Source organism: Lynx canadensis, chromosome B1 (genome assembly GCF_007474595.2).
Source record: "Lynx canadensis isolate LIC74 chromosome B1, mLynCan4.pri.v2, whole genome shotgun sequence".
Taxonomy (NCBI): domain Eukaryota; kingdom Metazoa; phylum Chordata; class Mammalia; order Carnivora; family Felidae; genus Lynx; species Lynx canadensis.
The window spans coordinates 138,087,496-138,111,522 of NC_044306.2; the positions used below are offsets into that span (position 1 = coordinate 138,087,496).

Below are 24,027 nucleotides of genomic sequence, written 5' to 3' on the forward strand. Positions count from 1 at the left end.
AAAAAGCATTGAGTACTCAAAATCTGTGCAATTGGATAAGTTCTAAAATAGTAATCAGTACCTGGAAAGTACTCCTGTGCCCTCCTCTCACCCCTTAAGGGTAACTTAAATGGACCTTACCGTAGGGTATATTAAAAGAGCAAGCCTGGTGGGTGCTAGACATTACAGATAGGAAGTGGAGCTCTGAGCTCATAAGTTGCTAAACGGTACAGAGGGCAGGTGGGAGTAGCTGGGTGGGAGGGAATCCCCAGGTGCAGGCTCTCATTTTTCATTTTCTTTTTTTTGTTGTTATGTTTATCTTTGAGAGAGAGGGACAGAGCATGAGTGGGGGAGGGACAGATGGAGGGGGACACACAGAATCCGAAGCAGGCTCCAGGCTCTGAGCTGTCAGCACAGAGCCTAACGTGGGCCTCGAACCCACGAACCACAAGATCATGACCTAAGCTGAAGTCAGACACTTAACCAACTGAGCCACCCAGGTGCCCCAATCTCATTTTTCATTTTCTTAAGTTAGAGTTGAAAGTACCCCTGCTGCCAGTTCAGCATCAGAGTTCAGAGGGAAGGGTTTTTTATTTTAATTTTCTTTTAAGTGGATTCCAGATATTGTGGCTGCCCAAGGATAGATGAAACCGTGGCTCTCACATTATTCTGAAAGCATTCTTGAAATTATTAATTACAAATGAGTTACTGAAAACTGCTATGCTGCAAAACAGATGTACTTAAATGTAAACTGGTTAAATGAAAACTCACTTTATGGAAGCCACAAGGGGTCTAGGTTTTCTTAATGTACTCCTGGATAGGGAAATAGGTAATTCCTCATAAAAGCATGCTTTTTTTTTTAGTTGTAGTTATGTATCTTTATGTTCGTTTATAACTTGTGCATTTTTGTTGCTGTTTTTTACTGTTTTACTAGTGACGTTGAGGTTCTCAGTTTAATCATTTGATTGTCTTTGCTTCTTCCAATAACTTCATATCCAGTGATTAAACCTTTTCACTGCTGTTCACATAATGAACCGTTGTGATTATTGAATACATTAATGAGGATATGTAAACTGTATTAAAGATATTGGGAAAATGCATGGACTGTTGTGCATTGTAATATAAAAGAAAATATCTCTTTTTAGGAATTACATTCTTGGAGATGTTGGAAAAAGATTCCTGGGACTTCAAAGATAATCACTCCAGATATACAGGGGAGGTAGTATATCTTTTTTTAAATGTATTAAGTGTTCCCAGAACAATGGTAGTGCGTTGGAAATGGCAGATTATCTAAGTAAAGATTTACGAAGACTTTGGTGAAATCTAATTTCCTGTTACAGAATTTTATTAATTTGGTCACTTGGAGAAAAAAGAACAACTAATGCTTCTTGAACCACTACGTGCCAGGCATTGTGCTAAGCATTGTATAGACACACAAGTTTGTTTTATAAACAAATGTATTTCTCACAACAACCCTAGGAAAGCAAATAGACCTTTTGCCTTCTAGGACTGGTATCTTCCTTGTTGAACACCTACTCTTTTGTCAGATTCTTATTTCTACTAGAACCTTTATTTATTGTCCTGTTGAATTAAAATGTATTTCTGGTAACTGACTTACATTCTTGCTGAATTTTTCACCGTTTCATTCAGAAAGCCTTCGGGTTTTGAAATTATTGGTGGCCAACTTAAAAACTGTTCCCGAATCTGACCCTTTCCTAAAACTTCAGACCTTTCCAGCTAATTCATAAGTTGTACATTTTGCTTTTTGAATATGGATTGTGACCCTCTGTATGAATTATTTATTGCTATGTAAAAGTTATTCAAAACTTAGTAGTTTACAACAACACTTACCTTACAGTGGGAGGAGGGCAAAGCAGAGAGACATCATCTTCTGGGCTCTCACTTGGCAAGCCTTGGTTTCTTGATGGCTGTTGACTGAAGACTTCAGTGCTTCACCATGAGAACCTCTCCATAGGGTGCCTGAGAACTCTCGCAACATGACAACTATCTTTCCCCAGAGGGAATGATCCAAGAGAGAAATGCCAAGTTAACATGTAAGTCGACACATATGAGGGTGTGAATACCAAGAGGTGGGAGATCATTGGGGACCATCTTGGAGGCTGACTATCACCCTTTACTCTTTTTTTTTTTTTATAAACTGCTTCAATTTATTGAATCAAGAGATTTAACATTAGACCCTCTGGTCAGGTAATGAGAAGTATGAGAGCATATGTATTCAAATAAGTGCTCTCATTTCTAAGATGCACGGTTTCTTGCCCGTGAATATATAAATTCCATAAGTGATGCCACTCCTATTGGAAATTTTCTAGAGAATATATAAGAAAGCTTATTTTATAGATAGAGAATATTGGACTTTGATCATATATGTTTTTTTTTCTTGGATCCATTTCTCCTCTCCCAACTCCTCCTTAGGTGAAGGTGGTTAGAGAAGCTGGAAGTAGACTATAGAGAGAAATTGAGTACCCCTATCCCTGGTATTTTGCTTGGGGTGCAGACTGACTTGGAATGGTTGAAATTTCTGTTTAGAGTTTTCTAAGGAATGCAATCCAATTACTTAAAGGCACTTACACATATATTTGACATTGGATGGAATAAAGGTATAAATACACAGCAGCAGCTTTAGAGCGATTTGTCCTTTTCCTCAAAAGCTTGATATTTATCCAGTTTGGTGAGTATATTTCCTTTTCTTTCTGTTGCTCCCCCCTCCCACCACGGTCTTTTATCTCTCTTGATGTGCAAAATACAGACTTTGCCAAGCCCCTAATTGGGGCATTCTGAGCAGAATGCCCCTAATTGGTAGAATTCTAATTTGTGCCTGAGATTTGTAATCTTTTGAGTCTTCTGTTCCCTTAATTGCTGCTTAAAAGTTCTTTGTTAGCAGTGACAACTCTTTTCCTTTAAAGCTTAAGTGCTTCTGGTTATTTTGGAGACCTTGTGTAATAACAAAAAGCATTACGTGAAAAACAAGATACAACCAGTTTTGGGATGTGTTTGTATTAGGTATGGTTACCCTTTCTATGTCAAGCTTAATATTAAGACATTTCTAAGTTAGCATAAGGTAATCTGTGCGAAGTAGTTAAATGATACACTTGAGATTATCTTGGTATGATTTTTCCAATTGGAAGTAAAATTGGAGGTGTTACCGGTTCATGAAAATTAAAATTTATAGAAATGTGTATATATTATGTGTTCTTTAAAAAGGGCTAAACAGGGGCGCCTGGGTGGTGCAGTCGGTTAAGCGTCCGACTTCAGCCAGGTCACGATCTCGCGGTCCGTGAGTTCGAGCCCCGCGTCAGGCTCTGGGCTGATGGCTCGGAGCCTGGAGCCTGTTTCCGATTCTGTGTCTCCCTCTCTCTCTGCCCCTCCCCCGTTCATGCTCTGTCTCTCTCTGTCCCAAAAATAAATAAACGTTGAAAAAAAAATTAAAAAAAAAAAAAATAAAAAAAATAAATAAAAAGGGCTAAACAATGAAAAACTTATGACTAAAGCTCAAGTTGAAAATAGGAAGAAAATATAAATGTCCAATGATTAAATTTTTTCCACTGCTGTTCACATCATGATCTGTTGTGATTAATGTATGTGGATGAGGACATAATGGAAAAAGAAAATCCTAGTGGGAGAAAAAAATTATAGATATGATGTAATTTTTTTGTATATTGATTTACTTGTGAATGTGTTCCTGTTTTAGGAATGAAATTGAAGGGTGTTTTTGTCAGATTTATCTGATAAAGAATTTGAACATTTATATAGTAAGGTAAGTGGTTTATAAATTTGCTAGTTTTGACAAAAGAACGGACAATCAGATTTGAGCAAAAAATTGATATTTGAGCATAATGTGGACATTGTACTCAATTAAATTTTTTTCCTTATTTTTTCATTTTTCAAAGATAACAAGAATATGATTTCAAAGATAATTTTCTGAATCAATAGATTTGATGCAGGATAGGCAATTGGGTGGCTGGGGTCAGGACTTTTAACCTTGATGATTATCTTTTCTCAAAAATAATGGTGTAATTCAGCCTCTGAGGTTCTTAGAGATCATATATTCCAGGGTTTAAATTTGCTGAACTTTTGTATGTCCTATAAATGACTCTTTGATATGCCACTGAATGACCATCCTATAACTTAATCTTTATTCGAGAACAGTAGATAAGTAGGTGGTTAGAAGCTGGGAATCTCAAATTTAATACCAGATTAATCTGTCACTAATTAGGCATGTTGTCTTGGGGTGTTTCAAATTTGAGGAATATAAAGAGGAAAAATTCTTGCAAATACTCAGTATTGATTTAAGTTTATTTTCTATTTCATAAATTTCTACAAACATAAAAGTTGATATAAATTTTGTTGACGGGCCTTAATCAAAAGATTTACAAAATAAGTGCATTCAAAGACAAAACATTAAATGGGATGGATGCTACTGTTACACAGGAGAAAACATGGTACTGGCTGGTGTGGAATAAGTTGTAAATACATACAGTCTTGTGCTTTGTGATGATTATAAAGCTTTATAATCAGGACAACAGTAGAGTTGTCCAGAACTTTACTCTTTTGCAGACCTCAAAATTGTTGAAATGAGGGAAGGGGCCTAAGTTCTCAAAAGGATGTCTTTGGACTGTCTGCAAATGCTAATTTGAAGAATTCTGTATTACCTTGTCTCCAAACATTTTTCCATCTCCAGTGGGAATTCACTCTGGAACTAACATTCCTTTGAGAAAATCTTCAGTTTCTATTTTGATCTATGGTTAAGTTTGGCTAGTAGTTAACTAAATTGGATTAAAAGTTGATTATTTTGTGAACTAATGTAAGTTTTTCTTTTTAGATACAGGTGGTCCTTACTTTGCACCGTTCCATTATACATGAAGATCAGTTTTCACAGTTTAGTTAAATAACACCAATCCTCCTACAACACAGTTGTGATTTCAGTTACAATAGTAACTGAATTGTTGCATAAGTTTTGTTGCTAGCTCTTTATTCCACAACTGATTATGCATTATAAAAGATGTGCATCATGGTCAGTAACCAGTTACATCACATCTTTCAAAGTCTCTTGGTGATTGATCACTAAACATCTATTAGTTCACAGAGTAAAGCATGTAGTTGTATTGCTTACTTGTTTCCCAGTAATAAACCCATGCAACATTGTACAAAACTGGATAATCAGAAGAGGGAATTGGCAGGGCAGCAAAGAAACAAGTGATTTTTAACACTGGAAGTGAAATTGGATTTGAAAATGGCGACAGCATAGTGAAGACGAGACGAGACCCAGGCCTACATAAAGCTGCAGCAGAAACTGTGGTTTAAAAGTTCGAGGAATATAAAAAGCAAAGTAAAGTTGCTTCAACATTTTTTAGTTTAAATTACACTAGGAACAGAAAGCCACTTACAGTTGAAATGGAGTGCTTGCTTCTACTTTGGATGGAGGACTGTAATAAAAAATCCTAATCAGTTTGGCTAGCATTCAGGCCAGAGTGTTGAGGTTAGTTGCTGCACTGAAGGAAAATGGTAATTACCAGGAGACTAAAAAAGAACGTTTTTTGCTGGGAAAGGCTGGTTTCATCGTTCAGAAGTCTGGAGCGCCTGCGTGGCTCAGTCGGTTAAGGTTAAGCATCGTTTGGAGGTCGGCGTGAATGGAATAATGTTCCACTGGTGAAGCTGCATGTTCAGATAAGGATGCTACTGGGAAATTTGCACCCATGTTCCAAGAATCACAGGCAGTCCTTGCTTTGCACAGTGGTATGAGACTACTGTGCAAAACTTCATAGGATTTGGCTGGAATGTAAATGGAGTTCCGGAAGATATGACTGTGGGAATGTTTACACTGCTGCCATTCAGGAAGTAGTTCTGGATATACAGCCAGAAGGTGCTGCTTCAGCAGCACATACACTAAAATTGGATATATAGCCAGAAGAATTTAGTGAAGGTGAACATAGTTATAAATGAGGAAAGCAGTTGTGTGTTGTGAAGGATGAATACATTTGGAGGAAGTGATTCAGGTGAAAAACCACATTAAAGGAACTCTGAGATGTTTCATGACACTGTGCAAAGCATTAAACGTTAGAAAAAGATCAAACTCAGAAAAGAGGATGACAATTTGCCAAGGCATAGGAAAGATGCTTGCTCCATATTGTAAGTTATATGAGAAAGCAAGCACTGTTCAAACTACTTGAGACTTGTTTATAAAGAAATAAAACATTCTAATTTTCAATGTTTCTAATGTTTTGAATATTTTATTTTTTATATTTCAACCAAAATCAGTTTCTAATGTTTGGACAAATTTTAAGGTTATAGAACAATCAGATTGTGCTTTGCGCGGTTTCAGCTTTCATAGTCCAAGTGAGAACTCCCTCTATTTAAAACAAACTAGGAACTCTTTATATTTAACCAGATATATCAAGTCTAGAAACAAATACACTTTTCCCTTAGATTACCAGTTATATTATGACAGTTTTCATACTGTCTTTGTATGCATGCTACTATAACAAGGCTTTGAAATAAAAATTTATACAATACTGTATGTCTCATACTTTGACTTGTAGGCAAATCCTAATAGATAGGGATTGGCAAACTTCTTTTATAAATACAGCCATACAGTGAATAGGCTTTGCAGACTCTTTAATGGTCTCTAGCAACTACTCAGTTTTGTCCATGTAGCACAAAAACAGCCATAGGCAATACAGAGACCATTGAAAGTGGCTGTGTTCCAGTCATGAAATACTGTTCATACCTCACAGTCTACAAAAGGGGGTGGTGGGGAGCAGGGAAGTTTGTAGTTTGACTTCTGCAATAGGAACATATAGTACATTAAATGATACCAAAGAATGTAACCACTGCTTGAATCATTTGAGTTTTTTGGTAAGTTGTTCTAATGAGCCCTTTCTCCATACTGATGTACATTTACAGGTAGTCGGGGGTCTTCTGGGGTTGGGGCAGTAGGGAGTTAAGTTTTCGGTTGATTCAAGTGATGGGCCCACTTCTAAGTTGGATTTTTCATTGGCATCTATAGGTAAACTAGTCCTTGCAGCTGTAAGTAAAAATGGATTTGTAGGACACTAGAAATTTGCTGCTGTAGCCTAAGTAATCCGTTTGGTCTATTTCTGTACTAGAGAAATAAACTTCCTTTTCAAATTGAACTAAGTATAAGACACTAAAAGGGTGTGTGAAAGCGTGCAGTGGGAGCGCAAAAATGTGCCTACTCTGATACCTAGAAGTGAAGGCACTTCAGAAAAAACTTGAGGGGCACCTGGGTGGCTCAGTTGGTTAGCATCCGACTTCGGCTCAGGTCATGATCTCATGGTTCGTGGGTTCAAGCCCAGCATGAGGCTCTGTGTTGACCACTTGCTCAGAGCCTGGAGCCTGCTTCCAATTCTGTCTCCTCTCTCTGCCCCTCCCCCGCTTACGCTTTGTCTTACTCTGTTTCTCAAAAATAAATAAATGTAAAAAAGAAAATTTAAGAAAAAACTTGAAAGAGATGGTTGACTCTTCGGTGTAACGGGAAGAGAACTGGCCTAGAAGTTAGGAAACCTGGGTTGAATCCAGGTTCTAATTGTTTATAAGTACTTTTCCTCCGGTTTTACTTTGCTGTAAAACAATTCCTAAACTAAAAACGACATCCAGACAATACACTAATTCGAAGCCAGGGTCTGGCGAAGCCCAGTGACTAAGGGCAAACCCTAGTACATCTTAAATAGTGCCATATGATGCTAACTGGACTACTTGGCTCCACTATGCCTCTGGAGTAACAACACTGTCCACAACAGACCTCGGGTATAGTCAGATCACTTGGTTTTGAAGTCCTCAAAAGCAATACTGTAGAACAACTTTTAACCAACCCAATCACAAATTAGTTTCTGCAATTAGGGCCGTGCAGTCCCATTTCCAAGTGATTTGTCCAGTGTTGGCAGTGTCGCGGAGGCTGCCGATGTCTCGCAGGACTTCTAGGTGGCATTCTTGCAGGCCTCGGCCCTTCTTCGAACAGATAGCTACACCCAGCACAGCAGGACCTGTTTTTTTTTTTCTTTTCGCGTACGCCGGGTCACCGCATCCTCAACCTGTACGCCGCCCTTCAGTACGGGTCCCCCCAACCTCACAAGCCCGCGCCACCTACACGCTCCCCACGCCCGCCTGCCACCCCTCCCGGAAATGCCGTGAAGGGGAGCGCGCCGAAGTGGGCGGGGCGAGGCGTCGCTCCCGGAAGCGTCCGCGGGCCGCCCGGGCGGGGCTGTGGCTGCCACGTTGAAGCGGAACGTGGAGGTGGCTTTGGGGCGGGAGGAGGGGCGGCGGCGAATGCTGGGAGAGTCCGACGGGCGTCGCGCTAACGCAGGAACCGGTCGCCGAGGGTCCCCACAAGGTGTGTCTGCCTATTCCTCCCTGTCTTCTTCGCCGGTCCTCGGGCCTTGAGGTGGAGCACAGGCGAAAGCTACGACCGTGGCATCGGCCTCCGCTGGTCCCCGTCAGCCTGCGGCCCGGTCTGTGGTGGCGGCGCGTCCCTGATCTTCGTTTCGGGCCCGTCTGGATAACGCCTGGCGTCACGGCTGCTTCGGGGATCGCGCGGATCCACATCCGCCAACGTTTCCACTGCTGAGCAGGAGCTCCCCTGAGGCTTGCGACAGGGTGTCGTGCCAGGTCCGGTAACGGGGGTCTGAGGTCAGAGGACACTCACACCCTTGTGCACAAAGAGGTGCGGGCCCCAAGGGCGAGGGAAGGAAGCAAACCTCAGGATCACTTTGGTTCATTTTAGTTTGGTTATGATTTTTTTGTTTGTATTTGAACTGTTGCCAGATTTAAAGGTTCATAGGTTTTTAACTGGAAGCTACTGTCATTGAACCAGGATTGGATTATTTTAAGGATAGTTACCAGTTGCCGTCTATTCCTCGAAGGAAATGTCAAAAAGTGTTGTATGTTTTTGCTAATAAGTTATTATGATGAGAGATCAAGTTACAGGACAGGTGAAAAATAAATCAAAATATTGCGTGGGCTTGTGGGCATTATGAACTTTTATGTGAGCATAAGCAACTAATTTTATTTAGTCTTTCTGAAGTTGCAGTGATGGTCTGTGATAAATCCTTTCTCCAAAACTGCTTTCTAACTACAGAAAACTGAAATGTGATTGTGTTTGTCGCTAATTGTAACTGTATTCAATCAATATCAGAGCCTTGCTCTTCTATCATACCGTCCTACGTTTTCTGTACATACTGATTGTTCTGGGATTGGCTGAAGTTTACTCATCGTTTTTTAGTGGTTCTTCTGTGCTCTTTCTCTTGATTAAATAGACCTGGGGAAGGTTTGTAGACTCTAACAACTTTTGGATAACCTGAAGTGTTTTTGTAGTTGTGAATTAATGTTACACACATCCAAGGTTGTTTGGGAAATGTGACATTGGAATGGATTAAGAATTATATTGCCTAATTTTAGATACATAGGTTCTTTTTGAAACTAATAACGTAAGAAAAGAAAGAAATTTGTAACTGTAAAGAGCAGTGATTCTTAATTTTTTGGAATTACAGTCCGTTTTGAGGACCTGAGGAAAGCATTGGATCACCTTCCTAGAAAAATGCACTGCACAGGGGCTTATGGATGGCTCAGTTGGTTGAGCGTCTATCTCAGCAGGTCTTGATCTCAGGGTGGTGAGTTCTAGCCCTGTGTGGGGGTACTTAAAGAAGCCTACTTTAAAAAATACACACAGAATTTTGTATGTAATTTCATGAAGTTTAGAAATTCTTGTCAAGTGGTATTATTAAATTGATTTTTACAGTGTTTTTAGAAATATTCTTATAAAAAAATTTTTAATGTTTTATTTATTTATTTTTTTTTTAACGTTTTTAATTTTATTTTTGAGACAGAGAGAGACAGAGCATGAGCGGGGGAGGGGCAGAGAGAGAGGGAGACACAGAATCGGAAGCAGGCTCCAGGCTCCGAGCTGTCAGCACAGACCCCGATGCCGCGCTCAAACCCACACACGGTTAAGATCATGACCTGAGCTGAAGTCAGTCACTTAACCGACTGGATCACCCAGGCGCCCCAGAAATGTTGTCATTCTTCGGTTAATTTTAGTTCAAAATGTTTTATTTATTAGATTCTAGATAAGTATGACACCATTTAGTTCAGTGCACGGTTGGCACTTTGATGTGATTTTGGTTGAGTGAAATGAGCCTTAGAACATCGATAACAATAAATCCTCTAGAACAAATTTGTCCATCCATGGTGAGATATTTGCCCACACAAGATGGATTTTTAATAAGGCAGTCCCAACTAGAGATTGTATTCCTGGTTTGAGAGTCAGAATTTCCATTTCCATAAACTCTTCTACTTTTTACTTTCTGAAGAATGGGTCATCTCTGTATGGAGCATTGTAAGATTGGTATGTTTGAGAAAATAGTACTGTTGGAGTTTAGTATTGCTTTACAAAATTAGCAACTAGAAAATGAGCGGAAAGAGAAAAGCTTCCACTAAATTGCATGCATTTAACTACGTGCATGTTGTAGGGAGAAACTTGGACAAAAAAATAAGAGTTCTAGTCTGAAACATAAATTATTCTTCAGGTGTATTCTTTGGGATACGCATTTTAAATTGTGACTTTTGCAGTAGCTGACATTTACAGGCATGCATTTACTATGTGCCAGGCACTGTTCTAAGGCCTCTGTGTAATGCCTTATTTAATTCTCACAACAACCCTTCTTATACATACTTTTATTATACTTATTTTACCAAATGGGTAGCCAAGGCACACAACAGGTAAAGGTACATGCCTAAAGCCAGAGCCTAGGACATGATGGAGCTGGGATTTAAACTGAGGGTTTGGCTCTGGACTCCATACCCTAAACTGTTACGCCATAGATATTGTCTTATAGATGTCATATGTGAACAAGCCACTGTCCTCACACTTTTCTTTTTGTGTTATAAGAATGATTTTGTTCTGTGTAAAATAGTCTTGAATGAAATAAGCCTGCATAGTGTGAATTCTTATCACATTTGATATTGAAAAAAAATTGCACAAAGCTTTTAAAGCAAGTCTTCACTCGGGGAAGTACACTTGGTTTAATCTAAGCCTTCTTCAGATTTTTAAGAAAATTAATTACAACTAAATGATCATTTCTAAGGAAAGGAAATATGCAAGTTGTATTTTCATAGCAGTCTTAGTGTTTTAAGAATGATTGCAGTGGGTAGATTATGGTATTCTTATTTAATTAGATTCAGACCACATAAGGTAGTTCCAGGCCATTGTTGTAGTGATTGGGGGGAAAAAAAAGTAGCTGGTATTGAAGCCTTGTGTTCAGTACAAGTTAATAAGTGGAACTGCATCTAGTGGAACATTGAGTGCTAAGGACAAGAAGTAGACTTTTATAAATGTTTTGAATTTCCACTTAACCATTTTATGTGCTTATGAATTTGTCTCTTTCTCTTTCAGTAAATGTTACACATTAACTAAGTGTTCATGAATCAGGTATCCTCTGTTGTACCTTTGCTCTTAGACATACTGTAGTTCAGTTTTGTTTTTTTTTTTAATATACATGGTTGTTTTGTTTTCACTTTTAGAAATTATTCTAAGACACTTTATAAAATCTTTTTTTAAAACAAACTTTTTTACCCTTTTAAAAAACCTCTTTTTACCCTAGTAGTATTTTTCCCTATTAAAAAAAAAAGTGGTTTTTTTTTTTAATGTTTATTTATTTTTGAGAGAGAGAGAATGCGAGAGCAGAGGAAGGGCAAAGAGAGAGAGGGAAACACAGAATTCAAAGCAGCCAGCACAGAGCCCAAAACGGGGCTCAAACTCATGGACCATGAGATCATGACCTGAGCCAAAGTCTGACCCTTAACTGACTGAGCTACCCAGGTGCCCCTCCCTAGTTTTTAAATAAGAAAAGTTAAAGTTAGTAAAGTTATTTTTTTCTTTTAAACACTTAAGAATTTAAAAATTAGGGGCGCCTGGGTGACTCAGTCGGTTAAGTGTCCGACTTCGGCTCAGGTCACAATCTCACGGTCCGTGAGTTCGAGCCCCACGTCGGGCTCTGGGCTGATGGCTCAGAGCCTGGAGCCTGCTTCCAATTCTGTGTCTCTTTCTCTCTCTGCCCCTCCCCCCTTCATGCTCTGTCTCTCTCTGTCTCAAAAATAAATAAATGTTAAAAAAAATTAAAAAAAAAAAAGAATTTAAAAATTAAATGTTTTACCTGAAAGTAATCTTTCTAGCTCATCACTCTTTTTGTATTTCCCTAATAAACATTTAAAATTGAACAAGCAAAGCTTTGTATCTACTTCACCCTGTGCTAAGCAATTTTGAGTCCAGAAAGGGTAAAAGTTGTAATTTTTTATTGAAAAAAGACATTATTTGTCTAGTTAGTGAGACAAGATGCCATATAAAACAGTTGGTGAAAAGGCAGTGGAAAAAGATGTAACAATAGGTACTAATAGAGTGTTATAAAGTTTTAAGATAGAATAAGATACTTTATTATAATATGTTTAAAGTGGTATAGACAGTTAAGAGATTATTTAGATAATTGTGTATTGGATCATTAGGGTACTTATGAAGGAACTGGGACTTGAACTTGTTATTAAAGACAGTTGGCTCAGAGGAAGAGGACATTTCATATATAGAAAATAGGCCTCTTTTTCACTTCTTAGAAAATTGAGATTTTGCCCTTTTTTTTAGAATAGTCTTAGGAAACTAGATGTATGGTTTTCTTGGTTAATCTCATGATAGTAATAATTTTAAAAAGTAGTTAGCATATTAAAACTCATGTTAACCTATGTGCTGGGCACTGTGTTTGGCCTCGTATTTCAAATATATCATCTCATTTAAGTTTCACAACATCCCATGAAGTAGTCTCTTTTGTCCCTATTTTATAAGTGGGGCTCAGAGAGGTTAAACAGTGTGTCCAAAGTATCATAAGTAGCACAGCCAACAGTCAAATCCAGTGTTGACTCCAAAGGCTCTACTACTTTTAACCACGTGATGCAACCTCCTAATCCACTCTTGCCTAACCTAGCACAGTTTCTAAAATACATTCCTTCTCTCATTGTCCTCCTGCATCCTAGATGTTTTGTCAGTATTTCTTCTAAATGTTAGCATGCCTTCTATGATTAAAATCGAATACCTGAATTTGTTAAGGTAACAAGTAAGAGCTTGGACTCTGGAAGTAAACTTCTGAGTTCGAGTTTTGGCTGTGTCCCTTGCTAGCACGTACAAATTATTTCATCTTTCTGTGCCTTCATTTTTATCATCTGTAAAATACTCTTCATGTATAAACACTTTGAACATGTAAGACCCAGGGCATATCGTTAGTCTTAGGCCCTCGTAAGGAAACTACTGGAGGATGAACTTTATTCTCTAGAAATGAATGAGAAAGCTGGCAAAAGTACTCTTGGAGAGCATTGAATATATTTAACTGTAAACCCGAGACTAAAACAAAGGTGGGAATGAGGAAGAAAGAATAAAGTGTATATGTTCAATATCTGATAATGTAGGAATTCATTATAAAACTAAAAAATTAAGAGAAGTGGGAAGAAAAAAATTGGAGGTAGAATAAGTTAATGGGTTGCCTCATCTGTAATAGCTGGGAGTCAAAGGACGTTATTTAAAGCTGACAAGTCAGTTAGTGGAGGTATAAGCATATTTAACAGTACAAAGGTAAACACTGAGAAAGATAATACTATTGACTGTAATAACTGTGGAGTACAAGAGGGGCAGTAAGATTATGAAAACTGATTTCATTAGTGCTCACAGTAATTACGGTGTAAAGAAATAGAGGATTAATGGTACTAAATAATACTGGGGTTTTTTTTTATGCTTATATATTTCTGAGAGAGACAGGACAGAGAGCAAGTGGGGACGGGCAGAGAGAGAGGGAGTCAACAGAATCTGAAGCAGGCTCCAGGCTCTGAGCTGTCAGCACAGGGCCCAATGCAGCGCTCGAACTCACAAACCACGAGATCATGACCTGAGCTGAAGTCAGATACTTACCTGACTGAGCAACCCAGATGCCCCTAAATAATATTGTTTTAAATTATTAAGATAGAACCAGAAGTACTTATGAGAACAAAAATACAAGTCATACTAATTATCAGAAAAATGATAAATACACAAATATGGACAACAGGGAAAGTACATTTCTAAATTATAAAACCAAACATAGCAAAATAATATAGAACTAAGCAATCATACCTGTCAAATCAGGAAGAAAAGACTTATATCAGTAAATTTTATATGGCATTATTAGCTAATCTATTGAAAAATGTTCAAATTGGATCACTAAGCAAAATCTGAAATTTTTCTTTTTTTTCTGTATTGAAGACAGCCAGTGAAAACAAAGTGGCTCAAAATTGAAAAGGGCAGAGGCACCTAGAAGACTCGGTTGAGCATCTGACTCTTGATTGGGCTCAGGTCATGATTCTAGGGTCATGGGGGATCAAGCCCTGTGTGGGGCTCCGCGCTCGCGCTCTCTCTCTCTCTCTCTCTCTCTCTCTCTCTCTCTCTCTCCCCCCTCTCCCTCTTCTCCACTCCACCCCCGCCCCTCTCCTCACTCCCACACAAGCTCTCTTTATTTAAAAAAATTTTTTTAATGTTTATTCATTTTTGAGAGAGAGAGAGACAGAGTGTGAGCAGGGGAAGGCAGAGAGAGAGGGGGACACAGAATCTGAAGAAGGCTCCAGGCCCTGAGCTGTCAGCACAGAGCCCGACACAGGGCTCAAACTCACAGACAGCGAGATCATGACCTGAGCCGAAGTCGGGTGCTTAACCGATTGAGCCACCCAGGCGCCCCTCTTTATTTATTTAGTTTTGAGAGACAGTGTGAAACGTGAGCAGGAGAGGGGCAGAGAGAGAGAGAGGGAGAGAGAGAATCCCGAGGAGGTTCCGCACTGTCAGCACAGAGCCCATTGCTGGGCTCAGTCCCACAAAGTGGGAGATCATGACCTGAGTTGAAATCAAGAGCCGAATGCTTGACTGACTGAGCCACCCAGGTACCCCTGATACGGGTCTTAATATGAGATAAAGTGGAATTCAGACCCAAAGCCTTATTTAAAATGAAGAGCAATACTATACAAAGCTATAAATGTGTATTTGACAGTGAACATTTAATATTATGAATACCTGTCAACCAAATAACTATGTGTTAAATAACAAAGCAACTTTCAGGAGATAACAGGAAAAATAAGCACAAATACATTAGTAGTAGTGACCTTTAATTCACTGTTCTTGGTCCAGGACAGATCAAATGGAAAAACAGTAAGGCTGTAGACAACCTAAACAATTAAGTCAATAGAGTAGATTCGATTAATATATATTGATCTTGATCCTGAAAACAGAGTACCTGTTCTTTTTAGATCTCATGAAACATTTACAAAACCTTCTATATAGGCCCCAAAGAAAACTTCAATAAATTTTAGAAAGGAGAGATACTATAAAAAAAAAAAATCACAATGCAGTAAAAGACCCTTCCACTTGGATATTAAATTCAGTCAACTGTTGGATCAATGGAGACTACAAATGGAAATCGCAAAATATGTAGATGACCATAGTGATGAAAATACAAGAAATATATGTAATCTAGCTAAAGCATTACTCAGAGAAAATTCAAAGCTGTAAATACTTACAAAAAATAAGTAACAAAAATGAGTGGGTTAAGCATTTAACTTAGAAAGTTAGGAAAAGATCTAAGTAAATGAAAAGAGAGTAGAAGGAAGGAATTAATACAAATAAAAGAAATTGATGAATTAGAAAACAAAAAGGACTACTAAACTACTAAATTGGCTGTTTGAAAATAAACAAGTCACTAGCTAAGCTGATCAATTACTAAGAGGAGGGTAGGGGGAAGCAAAACACAAATATATGTAATAAAGACTAATAAACATAAATAGCATAAATTAAAAGAATCGTGAGTCTATGTTGTTCAAGTCTGAAATAATGAGAAAATCCGTAAAGAAAAAAAACTGAAGGATTATCATAGGAAAATATAATTTACAAAAATGACTTTGTATAAAGGAAATTCAAATAGATCAATTTCCATAAAAGACCTTCAAAAGTACCCAGCCCACATGTTTCATGAGAGAATTCTGCTAAATCTTTGAAGAACCAATAATTCCAATGCTGTTATTGAAGTTGTTTTAGAGCATAGAAAAAGAAGGAAAACTTTTTATGACTCAAGTGTTACAACATTGGTATCAAAACGTGACAAGATTGCACAAAAGAAGAATAGACTCAGTCTCACAACTCTAGAAGCAAAATTCTGTTAAACAAATGGAATCTAGCAACATGTTAGTAGAAATACATCATGAGAAGTTTATTCAAGGTACAAAAAGATGGTCCATATTAAGAAATCTGTTAGTATAATTTGTTTCAGTGATAGACCTAAGAAGAAGAATCTGTTCATTCTGATTACCTAATAAAAAGCGTTTGACAGAATTTAATACCTGGTCTTTATAAATAGCATTGAATAAACCAGTAATCAATGGCTAATTTCCTTACATTATATATATTTATATCTATATGTGCATATGTATGTGTATTTCAAATCCTAAAGTCATGCTCCATGGTGATATAGTAGGCTTTTCCACTAAAGAAAGGAACAAGAAATCCCACTGTTATTGCTACTGTTTAATATGGTAGTACAAATACCACTAGCCTTTGTATAACAATAACAAGAAGACAGTCTATGTAATAGGGGTGGGTTAGGGGTGAGCCACATTTACAAACCAAACCAAAACATAAAATACTTGGGAATAAACAAACCCAATATGTCAAAAAGCTTAAAATAATACTGAAAGATAAAAAAAGAAAACTTAAAAGGCAACATGTTCTTATTGGGAAGATTCTGCATTATGTCAATTTCTCCATAAATTTATTGTTATTTTTAATTTTTTTAAATGTTTATATTTGAGAGAGAGAGAGAGAGAGATCATGAGTGGGGAAGGGGCACAGAGAAAAGGAGACACAGAATCCAAAGTAGGCTCCAGGCTTTGAGCTGTCAGCACAGAGCCCAATGTGGGCCTTGAACTCACGAACCACAAGGGCAGGACCTGAGTTGAAGTCAGATGCTTAACCGACTGAGCTACCCAGGCGCCCCTGACCATAAGTTTATTAATTTGATGCAGAGTCAGGAAACATATTAACATTCTCTTTTTTTCTGGAATTAGACAAGAACTATTCTGAAGTTTATGTAGTAAAATAAACAGTAATAATAGCAAAAAAAAAAAAAAATAGGGTGGAAAAAAAGCAATGGATAGAGGTTATTGGAATCATACTTCTATAAAGCCTTAGTATTTAAAACAGTGGAGTGCTAGCATGTAAATAAACAGCAGATGGACATAAGGAATGGAAATCCAGAAATAAACCTAAATATATACAGGAATATAAATCCTAATCTACATCATAATACCTATAGGAATATAAACCTAAATATAGGAACTTAGTACATGATAAAAGTGATTATCTTAAAATTAGTAGGAAAAAGAGACTTTTCAATAGTTTTGTTGTAATAAAAAAATAAACTATGAACATACATCGTATACCAGGACCTGAGTCAAAATTTAAAAGAAAAGCCACAAATGAATTTGCCTAGAAGAAAAATATGGGTGAATTTCTTTATAACTTTGGCATGCAAAAGGCCTTTGTAGTTAATCAAAATTCAGAAACCATTTTTTAAAAAATGATAAATGTGACTACTAATTCATGGTACCTCCATACAATGGAATATTTTTCCATGATAAAAAGAAATGAATTATCAAGTCACAAAAAGACAGGGAGGAATTTTAAATGCTTGTTGCTAAGTGAAAGAAGCCAATCTCAAAAGGCTACATACTATCTAATTATAACTAAATGACATTCTAGAAAAGGCAAAAGTATGAGGAGAGGAAAGAGATCAGTGGTTGGCAGGAAGGAGGAGGAGGGATGGGGAGAGGAGGGGGATAAAGATGTGGAACACAGAATTTTTAGGTCAGGAAAACTTCTGAATGATACTATAACTGTGGGTAGGTGGATATGTGTCATTATTCATTTGTCAAAACCCAAAGAGTATACCCTAAAGTAAACCGTGGACTTTGCTTGATACTAATACACCAACATAGGTTGGTTGTAACAAATACACTACTGTGGTACAGGACAGTTTTATGGTGGGAAAGGCTGGGGTGGGGGTGAGGGGAGGAGGATGGGGGAGAAGGTAGAGAGGTATGTGAGAACTCTATACTTTTCACTCAGTTTTTCTGTGAACCTGAAACAGCTCTGATAAATCTATTTTTTTTTTAAAGTCAAAATCTTGGGGCGCCTGGGTGGCTCAGTTGGTTAAGTGTACAACTCGATTTCGTCTCGGATCATGATCTCACAGTTCAAGGTCCGAGGGATTCTCTCTATCTCCTTCTCTCTCTGCCCTGCCCTTCCCCTGCTCATGCGCTCGCTCTCTCTCTCTCTCTCTCTCTCTCTCTCAAGATAAATAAACATTAAGAAAAAGAATCAAAATCTTGTGAAAGGTAAGAAAAAAAATCGTAACCAAAATAAAAAAATAAAGTCTGACAGACAACTCAGTAGAAAAATAGGCAAGAAGTATAGACAAGGATAGACAGAAAAGGTGTATTATGGATGGCCCATAACCTTATAAAAAGATGCTCAACATTATGGTATCAGAAATGCAAATTGTAACTACTTAAGAGTAAACATTGTTCATCTATCTTTGGTAAAAATCTAAAAGTGTTCCTCTTGTAAGGTGGTAGAGGGTGTGAAACAGTATAGTGATTATGGAGAGCAACTTGACAATAACCATCAATGTTACAATTGCATTTATCTTTCTTTTTAAGGTTTTAAATCTTATTTTTGAGAGGGAGAGAAAGTGAGCATGAGTGGGGAGGGGCAGAGAGAGAAGGGAGGAATCCCAAGCAGGTGCAGAGCCCACTGCGGGGCTCGAACTCACAAACCCATGAACTGCGAGATCATTACCTGCGTCACAATCCAGAGTCTGCCGGTTAACTGGCTGAACCATCCAGGTGCCCCAGAATTGCGTTATCTTTAACCCAGCAGTTTTGCTTCTGGAAATTTATAGCTATCCTGGCCCATGAATGGAATAACATGTACATATGGCTATTTATTTCAGCATTGTTTGTAAAAATAGCAAAAGATTAAAAACAACTCCAGTGTTCACCAGTAGTGGACGAAGTGAGTAAATTATGGTACATCTTACAGTGGAATACTGTGCCATGTGATATATTTATGTATAATAACAAATTTTTTTTTTTAAACTACAGCACAGTATTTTTCTACCAAAGTAACTTTAACAGAAAATACATAAACTAGTGGTATATGGAACCGTAGCTTGGAGTGACCAGCTATTTAAAATTTCTGCTAAATTTATCTTTAAAATCTGTGATGTTACTACATTCTTCTCTGAAATTAGCCTGTTTTAATTTAAAATTAATTTCTAAAACTGCTGTTGCAATTTAGTAATCCTGCTTTCAGAAGATGTACCTTGTTTATTGCGTGCCTTCTCTGGCCCCTGATGTACCGCCACCTGTCCTTACCTGAGAAGTATATTGTGTAGCAAAGTTAGTCCCTCACTCTGTATTGTTTTCTTTTTTTTTTTTCAGACTGATTTTTCAGTTGAAGGACTGTAATTTGTAAACAATTCGAAAAGCCCTATATTTGTCTCAATATAATTTAACAAGTTTTTCTTCTTTCTAATATTGAACATTCCTGACAAATGATACCGAAACCAGTTTGATTTATTGGCATTTGAACATTCTAATGTAGTCATTAGTTAAGTGTATTTCTATGTAAAAAAATGTCTTATGTTTTTTTTTTTTTTTAACGTTTATTTACTTTTGAGACAGAGAGAGAGCATGAATGGGGGAGGGTCAGAGAGAGAGAGAGAGGGAGACACAGAATCTGAAACAGGCTCCAGGCTCTGAGCTGTCAGCACAGAGCCTGACGCGGGGCTCGAACTCACGAGCCATCAGATCATGACCTGTGCCAAAGTCGGACACTTAACCGACTGAGCCACCCAGGCGCCCCTCTATGTTTTGACATGTTCAGTTTATTTCTATATAAAATATTCTCTTTAGCAGGATGAAGTTAAAGGAAGTAGACCGTACAGCCATGCAGGCCTGGAGCCCTGCCCAGAATCATCCCATTTACCTAGCTACAGGTAAGTTCAACAGAGAGAACATAGTAGGAGTCACTTATTTCTTCTTTTCCACATTTGGCCTATCCGTGCCTGTCCTTTTGAGATTCATATTAAGCTTCATCTCCTCTAGAAAGCCTCTCCTTCCCTAGCAGGATTACCTCCATCCTCCTTGTGAACTGCGTTCAGTGACCTTCCTCTGTTTCCTTAGCACCTTGTTCATTATAGCATTAATCATGATATGTTACATTTATAGTGTGTTCCCCACTTCATAAGAGTTCTTTCATCATTATTCCTCCAGTGTTAAGCACGATAGATAACATGTTAAAAAAAAAAAAAAGGTAAGTATTGATTTGAATGAAGAACAGTTTTGATGCTAGCATTTTTATATGAAGTGTTACATCATTTGTAGCTATAAGCGGACATTGTAAATAATAAACATCTACATGTTTAAAAAATTATCTTCACTACCCACTCTTAGAAGCATTATCTCTAAGCCTTGTGTCAGAATCTCATTGCTGTAGTAATTTAAGCATCTGTTCAATGGCACATATCCTGAGATTTTAGTCATAAGCAGCATTCATGAGTGAGATAATTGAAAAACATGCATTTAATTTCTGTTTTGTATGGTTTTCTCCAAGTCTTTTATTTTTGCATGTGTACTCACCATAAATGTATTTTCTATAGGAACATCTGCTCAGCAGCTGGATGCCACATTTAGTACCAATGCTTCCCTTGAGATATTTGAATTAGACCTTTCTGATCCATCCTTGGATATGAAATCTTGTGCCACTTTCTCTTCTTCTCACAGGTATGAGGTTGATTAATCTTAAATTCACATTATTTATGGTTGTGATTATTATGTTGTGGTTGGTGCCTAATTTATCTATAAATAAGGTATTATTAGAAACTGCAAGGCATACCATCAATTACATGAAATATTTTGAGAAAAAGTATATGAGTAGATTTCTATTTTTTTTTTTTTTAATATAATTTATTCTAAAATGGGCTAACATAGAGTGTATAAAGTGTGCTCTTGGTTTTTGGGGTAGATTCCCGTGGTTCATTTCTTACACACAACACCGAGTGCTCATCTCAACAAGTGCCCTCAATGTGCATCACCCATTTTCCCCTCTCCCCTACCTCCACATCCACCCTCAGTTTGTTCTCTGTATTTACGAGTCTTTTATGGTTTGCCTGCCTCCCTCCCTATATGAGTGAATTTCTGTGGAAGTAAAAGACTTTTTTATTGCTGACTGATGTGTGGGATAGGAGGGAAAGGCTCTTTTCCAGTAGTTTTTTTCCTCATGATACAGTAGACATACTTTTACCTCCTTTATCTCACCTGTTTACAAAAAAAGGATAAGTATGGTCAAAAAAAGGAGTGGTTGGATAATATTAAGATGTTGTTAAGATAATATTAAGATGTTAATAGGATTATCTCTGAATGGTAGGTTATTTTTATTTTTTCCTTGTACTTATCTATATTTAAAAACATTTCACAGAGATTTTTATTGACATGATTTTTGATACAGTGTTATTTGGATCGCCTTTCCAAGTACTTAACACCCTATTGTAATACAGAAAAAGAACCCTTTCATCTGAGTAGTAAAATATGCTTTATTGTCTCAGTAGTTTGGCAGATTTTGGTGAAGAGATTGTACCCTAGCTAACATAACTTCACATAGCTCAAATCATGAAGTCTCAATGGACCTCTCATCTTCAGAGCCCTCCTCTGTGATGGGAGCTTCAGATGCATTTTGTCTATCAGGTTTTCTACTCACCACCATTTGTTTCATTATATAACTAATGCCACCTTCATATTTCATCTCCTTTCAAACTATAATCTTTTATTCTCCACCAGTGGGGGCACTTGTCATAATAGACATAATTTTGATGTCATTTTTCCACTGTCATAATACATTACTTTTCTTAGAAAATTTCAGGGACGCCTGGGTAACTCAGTTGGTTAAGTGTCTGACTCTTGATTTCGACTCAGGTCAGACCTAACAGGTCGTGAGATTGAGCCCCGTGTCGGGCTCTGCACTGACAGCATAGAGCCTGCTTGGAATTCTCTCTCTCCTCTCTCTCTGCCCCTCCCCTGCTTGTACTCTCTCTATCTCTCTCTCTAAATAAATAAGTAAACTTAAAGATTCACACACACACACACACACACACACACACACACACACACACATATACGTAAAGAAAATTCCATATAACTCCTTTAACACCTTTACTATTTAACAGACCACTTGTCAGTGAGTACTTCTGTAATGAAACAATATCAAGGGAAATGGTTGATTAGCTCTATTTTACAGGTGAACTAAAAGCAGCTTAGCAGGATTAAGTAACTCACCCAGGGTCTCACAGTTTCTAAATGGTAAAACCATTCTTAAGCCCATATATTTTGACACACAAATCAGGTATACTTTGTGATACTATATTACCTCTACCAAAAAGTTTTTACTCTTTAAGATTATAAAATCAAATATGCACATATGAATACAAATAAAAACTAAAATGCTATTTCACCAAGTCATGCACAGTTACCAGGAATAGAGGAAAAGCAGTGTTTTTAGATTATTTATGAAAACATAGGAATTAAATATGTAATTTCAAGTTCTTTTCTATAGTTATTTGACTTAAAAAATGAGTCATTTACTCATTTTCTCTTAAAGGTACCACAACTTGATTTGGGGGCCTTATAAGATGGATTCCAAAGGAAATGTCTCTGGAGTTCTGATTGCAGGTGGTGAAAATGGAAATATTATTCTTTATGATCCTTCTAAAATTATAGCTGGAGACAAGGAAGTTGTGATTGCCCAAAATGACAAGCATACCGGCCCAGTAAGAGCCTTGGATGTGAATATTTTCCAGGTTAGACTTTTGACATTTATTCATAATTCTTGAGATATGTGCTGCTTATTTGAAATAAGAATATGAGGGGTGCCTGTGTGGCTCAGTCGGTTAAGCGTCCGACTTCACCTCAGGTCATGATCTCATGGTTTATGAGTGTGAGCCCCATGTCAGGCTCTGTGCTGACAGCTCAGAGCCTGGAGCCTGCTTCAGATTCTGTGTCTCCCTCTCTCTCTGCCCCTCCCCTGCTCACACTCTGTCTCTCTCTGTCTCTCTCAAAAATAAATAAACATTAAAAAAAAAGAAAAGAATATAAATCTACTATGCCTCAGTCTTGGAATTGAAAGCTAAAAATGTGTGCCTGTGCAGGTTGATGAGTGAGTGTATTTTTTTGAAGAATGGAGGGTTCAGAGTTGGGATCAGGGTAAATGATAATAATTCTATGGAGGGGATAAGGCTGATGGGTTTAATTCTACAAATCTGGAGCTGTAATGCCATCTGAGGATATTTTTTATTAAACATTAGGAGCTCCAGAGGTTGGAAACAATGACTTTTAAAAGTTTGTGCTAGTTCAGCATTAGGCTAGTGCTGTGGTGTCTGGTTAATCCTCTGTTTTACTAATTGAAAAACTTTGTATTCATGACAGCGATTACTGCTCTATCAAATAATTAGAAAATTACACAAATACAGTGCAAATCTAATGGGTAGACAAGAGTTAGTCTACTGTTGCCATCATAAACATTACTGAATATTAACTATATAGATGTATTGGTTAGTAAAGATCTTGAATTAATAGGATAGTAGAGCATAACAACCAAAACATAAATGTTATCTTAAGAAAGTTTAAAATGGGGCCACTGGGGTGGCTCAGTGGGGTTAGCTTCTGATTCTTGATTTCAGCTCAGGTCATGATCCCAGGGTCGTGGGGTTGAGCCCTGAGTTGGGCTCCACACTGCGTGTGGAGCCTGCTTAAGATTCACTTTTTCTCTCTTTCTTTCTCTCTCTCTCTCCCCCTCTCTCTGCCCCTCTCCTCAGCTCATGCTCGCTCTCAAATAAAAAGTTTAAAATAGTTATT

The 24,027-nt window shown here is 37.6% G+C and overlaps 1 protein-coding gene and 1 long non-coding RNA gene across 34 annotated transcripts in view; both read left to right on the forward strand.

Annotated features, from left to right (window-relative positions):
• Positions 1-6,509, forward strand: part of LOC115512488 — an 8,966-nt gene extending 2,457 nt beyond the window's left edge. For all 3 annotated transcript variants that reach the window (XR_003968405.1, XR_003968406.1, XR_003968404.1), the window contains exons 4-7: positions 1,125-1,198; positions 1,838-2,033; positions 3,689-3,754; positions 4,820-6,509. This is a non-coding gene — a long non-coding RNA (uncharacterized LOC115512488). The remainder of the gene's footprint in view (positions 1-1,124; positions 1,199-1,837; positions 2,034-3,688; positions 3,755-4,819) is intronic.
• A 1,685-nt stretch (positions 6,510-8,194) lies between these two features.
• Positions 8,195-24,027, forward strand: part of SEC31A (SEC31 homolog A, COPII coat complex component) — a 72,133-nt gene continuing 56,300 nt past the window's right edge. For 8 of the 31 annotated variants that reach the window (XM_030313560.2, XM_030313567.2, XM_030313569.2 and 5 more), the window contains exons 1-4: positions 8,228-8,347; positions 20,035-20,117; positions 20,781-20,904; positions 22,775-22,973. In XM_030313560.2, coding sequence (XP_030169420.1) covers positions 20,039-20,117; positions 20,781-20,904; positions 22,775-22,973 — 402 coding nt within the window. In that variant the 5' untranslated portion in view covers positions 8,228-8,347; positions 20,035-20,038. Of the gene's footprint in view, positions 8,678-20,034; positions 20,118-20,780; positions 20,905-22,774; positions 22,974-24,027 lie in introns of all 31 variants that reach the window. The other 23 variants (XM_030313575.2, XM_032592952.1, XM_030313576.2 and 20 more) reach the window with 15 other exon arrangements.